This window comes from Pseudopodoces humilis, chromosome 2, assembly GCF_049639895.1.
Source record: "Pseudopodoces humilis isolate 2021_Gansu_Grassland_sample_001 chromosome 2, ASM4963989v1, whole genome shotgun sequence".
In the NCBI taxonomy this organism is placed as follows: domain Eukaryota; kingdom Metazoa; phylum Chordata; class Aves; order Passeriformes; family Paridae; genus Pseudopodoces; species Pseudopodoces humilis.
In genome coordinates, this window is record NC_142201.1 from 102,868,295 (window position 1) to 102,882,003 (window position 13,709).

The following is a 13,709-nucleotide window of genomic DNA, read 5'->3' on the forward strand; positions in this document are numbered from 1 at the left end:
TGCTGAATCTCAAGCTCTAACTTTGTGGTAGTTTTTTAAGGGGTGCTTTATATCCCTGGAGTTGCTTTGAGTATTTATCCATGAACTCTGGCATCCTGCTGCAGAGGGAAGGGGAAGAAGGCAGCACTTAACCCCACTGTCTTTGGACCCTGAATGTTCTTGACCCTGTGAGTGGTGACTCCATGCACCAAAGCAGAAGTTTATTACTTTTATTACCATTGTTATTTTAGCTGAGATAGTTGCAGGAATTATCAGCAGTTGTGTTAGTCCCCATAAATTTTTATGAAATTTCCCCACCCCACGTGTTCACTGCAGTAAAGGGTTGAGAAGGAACATGTGCAACAAGGGAAGGGCACACAGAGATGCAGCAGACTCTTCTCTGCACCTCCCTGCCAGTGGCAGAGCATTTTCTCCTCTTCATCTCCTGTGGTGGCTGTTTCCAGGGATGACATGGCCAGTGAGCAGCTGAAGGGTAGGACAGGATTCCCACCAGGCTTTGCCCAGGACTTTGAACAGAACCAGATTGCTGGCTGCAGTCAAGCTGGTCTGTCGTGATGATATGCCCAGGCAGGGTGAAACGTAGTCAGGCACCAGCCAGTGCTGCATCTGGGCTTGTTCCCAAGATAATTAAGCCTTGGCAGGAGTCAGGACTCATTGGCATGGCCAGGAGAACAGGTAATGCATCTGCCTGTGTCTGGGCACAGAATGGCAAGTTCTTGCACCGCTGAGGTCCAGCTCCCACTAAATGCACAATCCCAGCACTCAGTTCCATTTCTGAACGGGTTGGAACTGATGATCCCTTCCAACCCACATCCTTCTACAATTACATGATTCTGCATGCCTTGGATTTAAGGTTAAATTGGGGATTTTTCTGATACTCAGACAGCGATGCAGTCATTTATCTTCGTCCTAAGCTACCTCTGCCTTTTGGGAAGCCCTTCTGGCTTTTCCTGAAGACTTTACAGGGATTAGGAATTCAGTCCCACTCTCTTCCTAAGTGGCTGCAGTGGTTAATCACCCTCGTTATTAAAACTGTTCTGCTTTATTTGTAGTTTGATCCTCTTGCTTCAGCCCCTGGAGCACCTTCATTTTCTCTGTAGCTGAGCAAGTTCAGTGCCTTCTTGGGGAGATCCTTAATGACTCTGGTCAGGTCACTCCTCATACCCCTCATCATTAACCTCAGCTCATTGATTTGTTCTTGCAGTAAGGCTTTGCTCTTGTTTTCCTAATCCTCACTGGATCTGCTGGCTCCCATGCTACCTGGGTCTCCTGGAATACAAGCATGGACTCTGAGGAGCTCAGTTTCATACAGGTCTTGCAGCTCCAAATTGCCATGAGACCCCTCCATGCATGTATACACTCCAGCTGCTGGAATATCTCACTTGAGCTACTGCTGTTTAACATCTTCCCAGTGTGTGCCTGCTGGCACAGGCAGCCTTTATGTGTCAGGCTGTAGGCTGTGACATTCCATTTATTTTTATATGCAAAATGGAAATATTGTTTAAATATTTTTATATACAAATCTTTTTCAGTGCAAAATGGCACCATATATTTCCCATGTCAGTTTGCTCTCCCCTGCAGGAAGAACTCTTAGCATGCCATGCCTAGGATGCCTTTTCTTAGGTGTTTTCTATTTACTGTACCCCATCAAGAAAAGGGTTTTATGGACTGGACTTTGAGACTGAATTTAAGAATTCTGCAATTTTAAAAGCCACTGTCTTGGTCTCCTGACAGCTCAGGGAAGAAAACAAACCCACAGCTCCCCACAGAGCCAGCCAGTGCCTTGTTCAAGGGAGACACAGGACTGAGGCACAAGGACAGAGGCTGAGACCCAGGATAGTGGCCAGAAGGAGATGAGGGTGACAAAAGAGAAGGGTCACAAAGAGAAGTGGATTTATTTTTTCTTGGCTTTATTCCTGCTTTTGCTGTGGACACCACTGAAAGGCAGCAGAGGCCAAGCTTTGCCATGCCTGTGTGCAGCAGCATTCCAAGAGCTTTAAGTCACAGCTCTCCCAGCATTTTCCTGCTGCTTGTCCCACCTCCAATGCTGCTGCTTTCCCCTGCTACCTTCAAATTCCTGTCAGCTACAATTCTTGGACATCTTGCCATTTTTATCCACTGCTGCCTAATGTGCCACATTTTGGGGTTGGCAGGATCTGGGAGTGCTGTGCACCAGTCATGAGATCTTGCTGGGTCTGAGGGGTCCTGAGTCTGTACAGTGCATGTTCACTCTTACAAAACACCTTACAAGATTTCATAGGGAAGGATTAACTCTGTGTAAGAGCTGTAATACAGGCTGGATTGAAATACTGCGGATAAAGCAGAAAGGCTGGAATGTCAGTTAATCTCTCACGTTGAACTAGAAGTTGGTCTGATCCAGGGGAATCACTTCTGTGTTCCAGAGACCAGATCCAGCCAGCAGAAGATGAGATTTGATCTTTTGACCTCAAAAGCAGTTCCTCCTCCTAAAAATAAGCCCAGTGCAGTGATGTTACTGGTTTGGTGAGCACACTCACAGAGGCTGAGGCTGCTCTGGGGGGCTGAAGAGCACCTTGGGAAGCTGTGGGCACCTATGGGGGTAGGAGCCATCACCCACTCTGCGCAGCAGATCCGTGTCTGTCCTGAGAAAGGACTGTGTTGGTCAGACAGGAGTTTGGGAGGGAATCAGGGCTCTTGCCTTTTGTAAAATTTTCCACTGGTATTCCACCCAGGATGCACTTGGATGCTGCTGTCTAGAGAGGCACTGAGATAATCACCACACTTCTCCCAATCTTTGCACCAATTCAGAGTGTTTGTGACCTTCAGCCACCTCCCTCTTCCCATTCCATGCCAGAAATAACCTATAAGCCTCTTCAAAACTGCTGTTTTTTCCTCACAGAAAGGTTGCACTTGGGAGCTGGCGAGGCAGAGTGCCTCTCCGTCCCTCTGTCCATCCATCCATCCTTGTCCCCCCCGTCTGCCGTCTCCCTGGCAACGCTGAGTGCACATCCTGGAAAACTTTATCCGAAATCTGCTCTGGGCAGCTTTCCAAATCCATGCTAACCTTATTAGGTGTCTCTGGGGCCTTGACTGGCTAATCAAATTAGAGAGCACTAATGGCAGGGAGGACTGGGAGTGGGTAGAGAGCAGTAAAACATAGCGTATACTTAGTGATAATTACACTTGCTTTGTGGCATTGATTTATATGCTTCCCCCCCTCTTTTTTGTTTTCATTGTCTTCAAATGCAGCTATTCGGAGGAAGGAAAATGGCTGGTATGATGAGGAGCACCCGCTGGTGTTTCTTTTCTTGGGATCATCTGGAATAGGTAACATTTGGGTTGTGGTGACGGAGGGGGACGGAGAGCCCTGAGGAGAGGGGGTGGAAGCTGTTGCAGGGCTGCAGGGTCTGAACAAAATACCAGCTAAACACACTGTCATCTATCAGTGAGTCACCCATCATCCAGCAGGGTGACCACAGCTGGACACCAGCACACACAGCCACATCCAGCCTCGTGCTGAGTTATTCCAGAGGACACCCCTGCTCCAAGTCTCAAAAAGGGACAGTTTGCAGAGTAAAAGTATTACTTTAACCATTTTCAAGTGAAAACCCCTCTATTCCAGTGGGAATGGTGGGATAATAGTGGAAATTTGCTGCCTGCAAACTGAATCTCTGCTTGTCTGCTCCTGTGGGCACAGATTGCTTTGGAATGACAGGATTTTATTGACACCGATAAGATTTGTCCTCCAGCCCAATCAAATGCCACATGACAGCTGATCAGTTCATGAAATAGTCCAAATGACTTTTAGTTGTGGGAAAAAACACAACAAAACAGCTTCAAAGTAACTGATCTGTGACATTTGGAACAACCTCAGGGCTTCTCCTGCCTCCACTGCCTCCCAAAGGGCTGGTCTCCAGTGCTGGAAGGGTTAAAGGGGCACAGGTGAGACCAAGCTCCTGCCACAGAACAGTGCCAGGCCAAGCATTAACTCCAAATAAGTTGCTATAAAGCTGTATAAAACCAGGATAAAATATTTTTGGTACTTCTTTGTCCTGCTACAGCAGACCTGAAGACTCAGGGATGTAAATTGTTGGCCCTTCCAATACCATGGCCTTTCATGGGGGGTTTCCTTTTCCTTTTCCTTTTCCTTTTCCTTTTCCTTTTCCTTTTCCTTTTCCTTTTCCTTTTCCTTTTCCTTTTCCTTTTCCTTTTCCTTTTCCTTTTCCTTTTCCTTTCCCTTTTCCTTTTCCTTTTCCTTTTCCTTTTCCTTTTCCTTTTCCTTTCCCTTTCCCTTTCCCTTTCCCTTTCCCTTTTCCTTTCCCTTTCCCTTTCCCTTCCCCTTCCCCTTCCCCTTCCCCTTCCCCTTCCCCTTCCCCTTCCCCTTCCCCTTCTTCTTTCTTTTTTATAAGAAACATAGGTTCTTGCATTCTTACACTTTAGGAGCCCTGATCCAGCATCATGTAAAGTCAGCAAAACTCAAACTGAAATCAAATGCGAAGTTTTGACAGAGATTTCTCAGGTGGAGCAGAGCACATCCCATGAATTCCTGTATTTGTAGCTCTTTTTTTGGTGATTTGCTGATCTGACCCACCAGATCTATTGTCCCTGAAATACAGCTGTGGACAGATGTACAATACTCCAGTAAGAATGTACTTTTTAACCTAATTTCCTTTTAAAAACACATGGGTTTTTTCTTCAGAACAGTTAATTCTGTCCCTGCTCATTGATTTTTCAGTGTGCAAGTAAATCCCACAGGGATCCATGTGCAGTGCACTGCTGACAGGTGTGCGAGGGACAAGTGTGAACCCTCAGAGCATCCATCCTCTGGGAAAGTGACAGGCTTCACCTCAACTTTGCTGGTCACCCCAGGAGCCAGAATCAGCGCAATCCTTCCCCTGACCAACCTGACAGAGGTGGCAGTGTCGTGCTGGGGGGTAGCAGCAGGGAAGAGAAGTTTTCTGGCACCCACACTATAGTAAAACTGCCTCTTTAATGGAAGTTTTTCCCCAGGTGGATGGGCTGGGAATGGCCTGTCATGAGCTGGTGCACGTATTCACCCTCATCAGGATGGATTTGCTCCCTTACTGATAGATCCTAATCCCAGATTTTTTTGACCATCATCTTATATAAAGCAAAGAAAAAACGCCCCATTTCCTTGAAATTCCTTATTTGGAGATTACAAGGCATTGCACAAGGAACTTGGAATATCAAGGGTAAATATAGCAAAAATCTGATCCATCCAATATAGCAAAACTCTGATCTATCCACATCTTTTTGTGGAAAAAATCAAGAGCTTTGTTCCCATCATATGAGAATCAATTAAAGCTGAAGGAGCCAATGCAGAGATGCCACTATTCCAATGCATCTGTTCACCTTGCCCAGGCTGGGAACCCCAGTGAGTGTGATCCTGGAGATAAAGCAGCAGTACCCACTTCCCACATGTATTGGTTGCAGGAAGTTCCAGCTCTGGTGTTAGCAGAGCTGATGAACAGACAGAAGATGGACAGACCTGGTTTAATGCAAGCTTTTCCTTTCCCTCTCCGGAACAGGTAAAACGGAGCTGGCCAAGCAAACAGCCAAGTACATCCATAAGGACATCAAAAAGGTAATAGCTCATCCCAGCATTCTGCTGGCAGTACAGGGGTTCGGGGAGGGTCATCAGGGGGTTCATTGCATGGCTGTGCTGCCCTGAGACAGTGCTTCTTCTGCACTGAGAGGGACCTGTGAAGGCCATGGAGTCACAGAAAGGCCTGGGTTGGAAGGGCCTTTTAAGCTCATCCAGTTCCACCCCTCCTGTCAAGTGCAGGGGTACTTTTCACTAGACCAGGTTGCTCCAAGCCACATCCAACCTAGCCTTGAACACTTGCAGGGATGGGGCAGACACAGCTTCTCTAGGCAGTGTGTGCCAGGGCCACACTGCCCTCACAGCAGATAATTTTTTCAATCTTACTCTGCCCTCTGTCAGTAGGAAGCTGTTCCCCCCTGTCCTGTCACTCCATACCCTTCTCTTGAGCCCCTTAGGCACTGGAAGGACCTCTAAGATCTTCTGGGAGCCATCGCTTCTCCAGGCTGAATATCCCCAATTCTCCCAGCCTCTCTCCAGAGCAGAGGGGCTCCGGCTCTTGGAGCATCTTCCTGGCCTCCTCTGGACTCACTTCAACAACTCCACATCTCTTTGATGTTGGACCTCAGACCTGGGGACAGCTCTGCAGGTGGGGTCTTCCCTGAGCAGAGCAGAGGGGCAAAATCCCCACTTCACCCTGCTGCCCACACTGTGGGATCAGCCCAGGACACTGTTTATACTCCTATCTATGTCACCAGAATATTTGAATTGTAAAAATTTAAATGGATGTAACATTTGTGCTCGCTGTTGAATTTTGCTCATTTTGACATCCTGTGTTGTGAACATATTTTTTTGCCTCTATTACTATTATCACTGTAAATTGCTAGAAGGATAAAATTCCAGAAATCTGTTTTCCATGTCCCCAGCTCCACCACTTGTTACATCCTGCCAGTATGAACTGTAGCGTTGCAACATTGATTTCCTGCTCAGAGTTTTAAGTGCTGGTATCCAGAAGCAGTTTGAATTATTTAGTTTGTTACCCAGTGGTCAGATTTTTAGAGAAGATGGGTTGGAATTATTTCATGGAGTGGTGGCTTTGCAAGACTGCTGTCAGTGCTGTCTGGGGTTTCTCTCCTCTTCTCTCCTCTCCTCTCCTCTTCTCTCCTCTCCTCGAGTCTCCTCGAGTCTCCTCGAGTCTCCTCGAGTCTCCTCTCCTCGAGTCTCCTCGAGTCTCCTCGAGTCTCCTCTCCTCGAGTCTCCTCTTCCCTTCCCTTCCCTTCCCTTCCCTTCCCTTCCCTTCCCTTCCCTTCCCTTCCGTTCCCTTCCCTTCCCTTCCCTTCCCTTCCCTTCCCTTCCCTTCCCTTCCCTTCCCTTCCCTTCCCTTCCCTTCCCTTCCCTTCCCTTCCCTTCCCTTCCCTTCCCTTCCCTTCCCTTCCCTTCCCTTCCCTTCCCTTCCCTTCCCTTCCCTTCCCTTCCCTTCCCTTCCCTTCCCTTCCCTTCCCTTCCCTTTCCCTTCCCTTCCCTTCCCTTCCCTTCCCTTCCCTTCCCTTCCCTTCCCTTCCCTTCCCTTCCCTTCCCTTCCCTTCCCTTCCCTTCCCTTCCCTTCCCTTCCCTTCCCTTCCCTCCCCTTCCCTTCCCTTCCCTCCCCTCCCCTCTCACCTCCCCTCCCCTCTCACCTGCCCTCCCCTCCCCTCTCACCTCCCCTCCCCTCCCCTCCCATTCATTCTTAATCTGTTCTGTTCTTTCTGTTTCATTCCAATCCATTCTATTCCTTTCTGTCTATTCTATTAAATTTCAATTATTTCAATACATTCAATTGCAATGTATTCTATTCTGTTCTATTCCATTCCAAAATTCTATTCAATTTCAGTCAAATCCATTCCATTCCATTCCATTCCAATCTGTTACATTACATTTTCTTCCATGTTTTACATTTAAGTCTCTGCTGACCTGTAAGAGGTACTTAACTCTCTCCCACGAGAAGCCAGGGAAAAGAAGGAAAGACAAGCAGAGCTATGTGTAGATGAATCCCTCTTTCCCACATCCTCCAGCAGTGAATGGACACACAATGCAGTGATATGTGTAGAAAGAAGACCAACTGGAACCAATGCTATAAAAATAGCTATTCTGGTTTCTTTTCCTCATGCCCCTATAAATGCTTTCCAGAAGCCATAAATGCTGGATCTCATGCATCTTCATCCCTAATCCCACACGTGGAACTACTCCATGGCCAGACATCCAATGGGGAAATCAGTTAAACCCTGAGTGTTGTGTTAATTTGATAGCAGCAGGAATCTGGGATTTACTAGTAATGAACCAGCTCAGCCATTGGTTCCCTAATGAGGGATGAGAGGGGGTCATACCTCCCACAGGCTCTGATGAGGGGCAGCAATTCACAGGAACTAATGGATTAAGAAGGGAAAACCTGGAACTGTCCCCCTTTCATCTGAAAGACAGAGTTAATTTCTTCCATCTCGCTTTGTCTTGGGCAGTTTGTAGATATTTAAATAACTTTCAGGGAAATTATTGCCTGGGAATATTTTGCCCAGAGAACCTGTGGCTGTCACATCCCTGAAAGTGTTCAAAACCAGGTTGAATGGGGCTTGGAGCAACTTGGTCTTGTAGAAGGTGTCCCTGCCCATGGCAGGGGGGTTGGAATGGGATAGTCCTCAAGGTCCCTTCCAACCCAAACCATTCTCTGATTACATTATTTTCCCAGGTAACAAATGACAGGACTAGAGGAAAATTCCTCAAATTGCAGCAAGGGAGGTTCAGGTTGGATATTAGGGATTTTTTTTTTCTGTTCAGCTCTGGAAAAGGCTGTCCAGGGCAGTGGTGGAGTCCCCATCCTGAAGAGATTTTAACACATGTGGATGTGGCCCTTGGGGAAATGGGTTAGTGGTGGGCTTGGCAGTGCTGAGGGGGCTCTTTTGTCTCAGAGGGCTTTTCCAACCCAAACGGTTCAGTGATTCTGTTCTCTGATTCTCGGATCCCCATGTGAGGGTGTCCATGTGTGTGCCATGTACATATGTCCAGGATGATGCTGACAAGTTCAGGTGTGGCTTCTTCTTGCTCAGCTGGATGAGAGGATCACTGTAGGTCCTTTCCAACTGAAATATTCCTTTTCCTTCCCCTTCCCTCTCCTTCCCTTCTTTTCCTTTCCCATCTAGGATGTGGATTACAGCTCCGTGATCACAACATTCAGGACCTGCAGTGAATCATCAGCTTTTCATATGCAAAGTGGAAACTTGGGTGGAAGCTATAAATTCTCTAACACTGTTCTCTGTTTCAGGTGATCACTACAAGCCTAGTTCACCTCAGCTTTATGATTTTTGCTAGATTTTTGTGGAGGAGTGTTGCATTCTTCTTTTGATTGATTTTTAAAAAGCTGAACCACAAAAATATCAATTTTATTTAGGAAATTTCAGTGCTGTCAGTACTGTTCCAGCTCTGGCAGTGAGCAGATTGATCAAATCTCATCCTAAGTCTCTTGCAGGGTTTCATCAGACTAGACATGTCGGAGTTCCAGGAGAGGCATGAGGTCAGTAAATGGGCTCTGAAGGGAGCAACTTCAAATATAATCCAGAAAAAATGGGCATTTCAGTGTGTCAGGGTGGGAGCACAGCAGAACAACAGGAGTTGCTCCAGGTTGTGCATTAAATTGCAAGTAAATTGCCAGAAAGCAACTTTAATTGAGTGTCGTGGTTCAGTAAATTGGTACTCCCCAATTTAGTCCTTCTACTGAGACACTCCAAACCAGGAGCCACTCACTCACTCCCCACCTCCCCTAATCCCTCCCCACAGCAATGGGCTGGAGAGAACTGGAGGCTCAAAAGGTAAAGGCTTTCTGGAAACAGAAATGAGATAAGAAAACAAACAAGCAACAATATTGATATCAAAAGTATGTAAAAAAAGGAGAGACTGATTCACATGCAAAATGCTCACTGGCCCAACCCAGCCACAGCCAGGATCCCCCAGTCACACCCTCCAGCTCAGAACCAGCTACTTCATGTTACTCCACATCCTTCTGCCACTCTTATTTGAGCAGAAGGAACCCATTCTCCCCAGAAGAGACTCCTTTCCCTCTGCTCCCAGCAATTACATAAAATAGAATATCCTCTAGGTCCAAGCCTTGCTTCTCCTAGCTACTGCAAAAATTAACCCTGTTCCTGGCTGGAACCAAGGCATTGAGGCAAATTAGGAACAGAGACCAAGGAGCAAGGAAAACTTTAACAATATGTGTCCAGTGCTGTGAGTTCCCTTGGGGTGGGGTCAGCCCTTGGGGAGAGAGCAGCTGAGAAGAGATGGTGGAATCCAGAGTATCATCCTGTGCATCAAAATCCGCAGGCACAGCTTACCCCAAGCCATTATCCCCAGAACTTCGCTAAGTCCAGTGTGGGATCATTGCCTCAGCCAGAATCCAGCAGAATACAGGACAGTGGTGCCAAGTCCAGCCCTCCCATCACAACTTCTGCCCAGCTCTTGTGCCACGGGAGGTCCAAGGTGCCAAGTTTTCTGCGATCCTTGCCAAGGTTATCCCTGGAGCTGAGGGAGTCCTAAATCCCTTTGGAGGGCTCTGTCTCCCCAGAAAGCAGCAAGGTCCTAGCAATGAGAGTGGTAGAACACCAGGACAGGTTGCTCAGTGAAGCTGTGGCTGCCCCATCCTTGGAAGTGTTCAAGGCCAGATTGAATGGGGCTTGAAGCAACCTGGTGCAGTGGAATGTGTCCCTGTGTATGGCAGCAGGGCTGGCACTACATTGTTCCTTCCAACCCAAACCATTCCATGATTCTGTGATAACAGACTGACTTTGGATGACACTCAGCTATGGGTAGATGTAAGATGCACCAAGCTATGTGTCAAAAATTGTCATTTTGCTAAAACTTTCCAGTTGGCAGAAATACTATTCTTTATAGCCTTCTAAATTTCTAGACATTTTTTAAAAATCACCGTGTCAAGAAGTGATGACACAGGAAAAGTGTTTTATTTGAGGCCTCTTCCCACAAAGCTTACTTGTGGCTTTGATTCTGAACCAGAACCACCTGCCACTCATAATCCTTTGAATCCTTGTTCTTAAAAAGGCTAAAAGAGATGAAAACAAGTCTTGGGCATCTGGGACAGGTTACTCAGACCCTGCACAGCGAAACAGAGCTGGTGCCTTCCTACATGCCCATGCCTGTTCCTTGGATTCTGCTGGTTTGCGCTCTGGGCAGGGAATTGCTAAATCCTTATTTTGCTTAATTATTGCTTATTAAGCAGATTTTGGGATACCTGGGGTGCGATAGGTGTCACAAAGAACATAGAACTTGTTTTGTCAGCAGCAAAGAGTGGTGGCAGCCTGAGGAGCTACCAGAAGGGCTTCATTCCCACTGTCCATGGATCAGCCTTCACCTTTCCTGTTCCTTCCTCCCAGGTCGCGAAATTCATCGGCTCACCACCAGGCTATGTGGGCCATGAAGAGGGTGGACAGCTCACCAAAAAGCTGAGGCAGTGCCCAAATGCTGTGGTACTCTTTGACGAGGTGGACAAAGCCCACCCTGATGTGCTCACCATCATGCTGCAGCTGTTTGATGAGGTAAATCCACATCTTGGGTTAGAGTCAATACAAGGGACATGCAGAAGGCGACAGTAAGGGGTGGGAGGGATGACAGATGGAGAAGTTTATGTTGGGAGGGACCTTAAAAGCTCATCTAGTCCACCCCTTCTGCCATGGGCAGGGACACCTTCCACTAGACCAGGTTGCTCCAAACCCCATCCAACCTGGCCTTGAACACTTCCAGGGATGGGGCAGCCACAGCTTCACTGGGCAACCTGTGCCAGGGCCTCACCACCCTCACAGGGAAGAGTTTCTTCCCAATATCCCATCTAATCCTGCCCTCTTGCAGTGTGAAGCCATTCCCCCTTCTCCTGTCACTCCAGGCCCTTGTCCAAAGTCATTCTCCTGCACTCTGGTTGATTTTGAAGGTCCCAGTCTGTCCTCAGAGGCCACCAAACTTCAGGGCAACATGCTGGAAGGTTTTGAAGGGTTTTTTTGTTTTTCTTGTAAGGATTAATAGCACCATTTTTCTTGCATAGATCATCACAGTAGCAGTTCAATGTGAAATCAATTCCTGTACCAGGCACTTGACAGGGCAATAACCCAAATGTTAATCTCAAGCGCCCAACAAGGATTTGTGTCATTGTGCTGGATCTCTGCTGTTGGAGATGGATTGAGGAAAGAAACAGCCTGGGGAGATGCTGTTTTTTTCCTTATTTCCCTCTCTTTTTTATATTATTAATCAAGAGCACTGGTGCTTTGGAAAGGTTCCTGGATTGGTTTGGGAGGCTGAGGGTTGATGCCACTGCAGCAGTGGTGGTGCTGGGCAGCCCTGGTTTGCCAGGTGATCAATCCCACAGGAATGAGGAGCTCTGCTGCTCAGGTCACTCTGTTACAGCCATAACATGGCTATTTGTGGGCTCTGCCCAGCCCAAACCACAGCCACAGGCAGGTCAGGCTCAGGGTTAGGGTTAGCACTAGTGTTGACCTGAGCCTGGGGCTTGTGTCAGACCTAAAACCATCACAGTGAGGTAGGCAGAGGGTCAAAGGCTGGGGAGCTCTGTATGGGCAGCCAAACAGTCATGGACTCATTGAGGTTGGAAAACCTCTCTGAGACCGTCAAGTCTAACCCTTCCTTCAGCACTGCCAAGCCCATCACTAAACCTAAATGCCACATGCCCACAGCTTTTAAATCCCTCTAGGGATTGGGACTCCCACACTGCCCTGGGTAGACTCTGCCAAGGCTGAACAACACTTTCAGGGAGGAAATATTTCCTGATATCCAACCTATACCTTCCCTGGTGCCTGAGGCCTGTCCTTTGTAACCTTGAGGAAGCCAAGACGCCTGTCCCAGATCCAACCTCCTCCAGTCAGGGAGCTGTAGAGAGTGAGAAGTGCCTCCTCTCTCCCTCTCCCCAGCCCTCCTCCTGCCAAGGCATCTCCCAGTGCTTCTATCAATTCTGTCCTGTATGGGGCAGGCTGGAACCATGTACAGGAGATGTTCCTGCCATTCATGGAGAGACAAGGACTTCTCCAAACTCATCCTTGCTTTCTTCCACCTTCAAAATTACATCCACTCTGGGGAAAAACGGGACCCATGTTCCTTTTCCTAGTATTTTGGCTGTGTCCTCCAGCACCTGCTGACACGGCTGGTGTCATCTTGCTGTTGTTGCAGGGCAGGCTGACAGATGGGAAGGGGAAGACCATTGACTGCAAGGATGCCATCTTCATCATGACCTCCAACGTGGCCAGTGAGGAGATTGCACAGCATGCACTGCAGCTCCGGCAGGAGGCCATGGAGATGAGCAAGAAAAGGATTGCAGAAAACTTAGGTACTGGAGTTTTAATCTTCAAATCCCTAAAGAACCTCCGTCCTTCCTAACACAACTTTGACACCAGCTCAGCTATCCCTCAGTAGGGGGGCACACCCAGACTCTTCAGTCCCCTCTATACTGGTCCTAACAAGTGCACATGAGTTGGGAATGCTCCTCTGCCAGGAAGTCATGAAATCCCAGAAGGGTTTGGGTTGGAAGGGACTTTTAAGACCATCCCATTCCAACCCCCTGCCATGGCCCAGGATACCTCCCAATAGACCAGGTTTCTCCAAGCCCCATCCAACCTGGCCTGAAACACTTCCAGGCAAGTAAGTACAGAAAGAGAAAGGCTGAAAGGTTGGACAGGGCTTTAAAGAAGCAGTCTCCCTCTGAAGGATGCAATGTCAAATAATGAGGATTTCAGAGCAAGTGGATTGAAACTGGCTGGTCTTTAAGGTCCTTCTCAACCCAAACTCTTACATGATTCCATGATTCTCTTTATCAACTCGCCCTTCTCTTTCTTTTGGTATGTTTTCAAATGCTTCCTGCAAAAGGCTGTGGCTGGTTCAGCTGCTCATATAAAAGAGGAAAAGTTCTGTTTCCTCTCAGTCCTTTGCAAAGGGACTGAGCTTAGTGAATTTTACTTCCCTGTGGAATGGGAGCCCTGGCCTCACATATCAGGTTTCTGGAGAAAAAAATTCCCAAAATGTGAATTAGGTAATAAAAATGGAATGAGGAGAGCAAAGTCTTTGAGACTGAAAAGGAACAACTTGATGTGCAACGTTCAGCGACTTTGCTGGTGACTCTGAGGATCACAGA

At 47.6% G+C, this 13,709-nt stretch overlaps 1 protein-coding gene across 2 annotated transcripts in view; it reads left to right on the forward strand.

Annotated features, from left to right (window-relative positions):
- The window catches only part of CLPB (ClpB family mitochondrial disaggregase), a 73,962-nt gene that overhangs the window by 55,498 nt on the left and 4,755 nt on the right, over positions 1–13,709 (forward strand). The window contains exons 8-12 of one of the 2 annotated variants that reach the window (XM_005524138.3): positions 3,229–3,306; positions 5,529–5,584; positions 9,039–9,083; positions 10,954–11,115; positions 12,752–12,908. In XM_005524138.3, coding sequence (XP_005524195.3) covers positions 3,229–3,306; positions 5,529–5,584; positions 9,039–9,083; positions 10,954–11,115; positions 12,752–12,908 — 498 coding nt within the window. The remainder of the gene's footprint in view (positions 1–3,228; positions 3,307–5,528; positions 5,585–9,038; positions 9,084–10,953; positions 11,116–12,751; positions 12,909–13,709) is intronic. The other variant, XM_014253517.2, reaches the window with a different exon arrangement.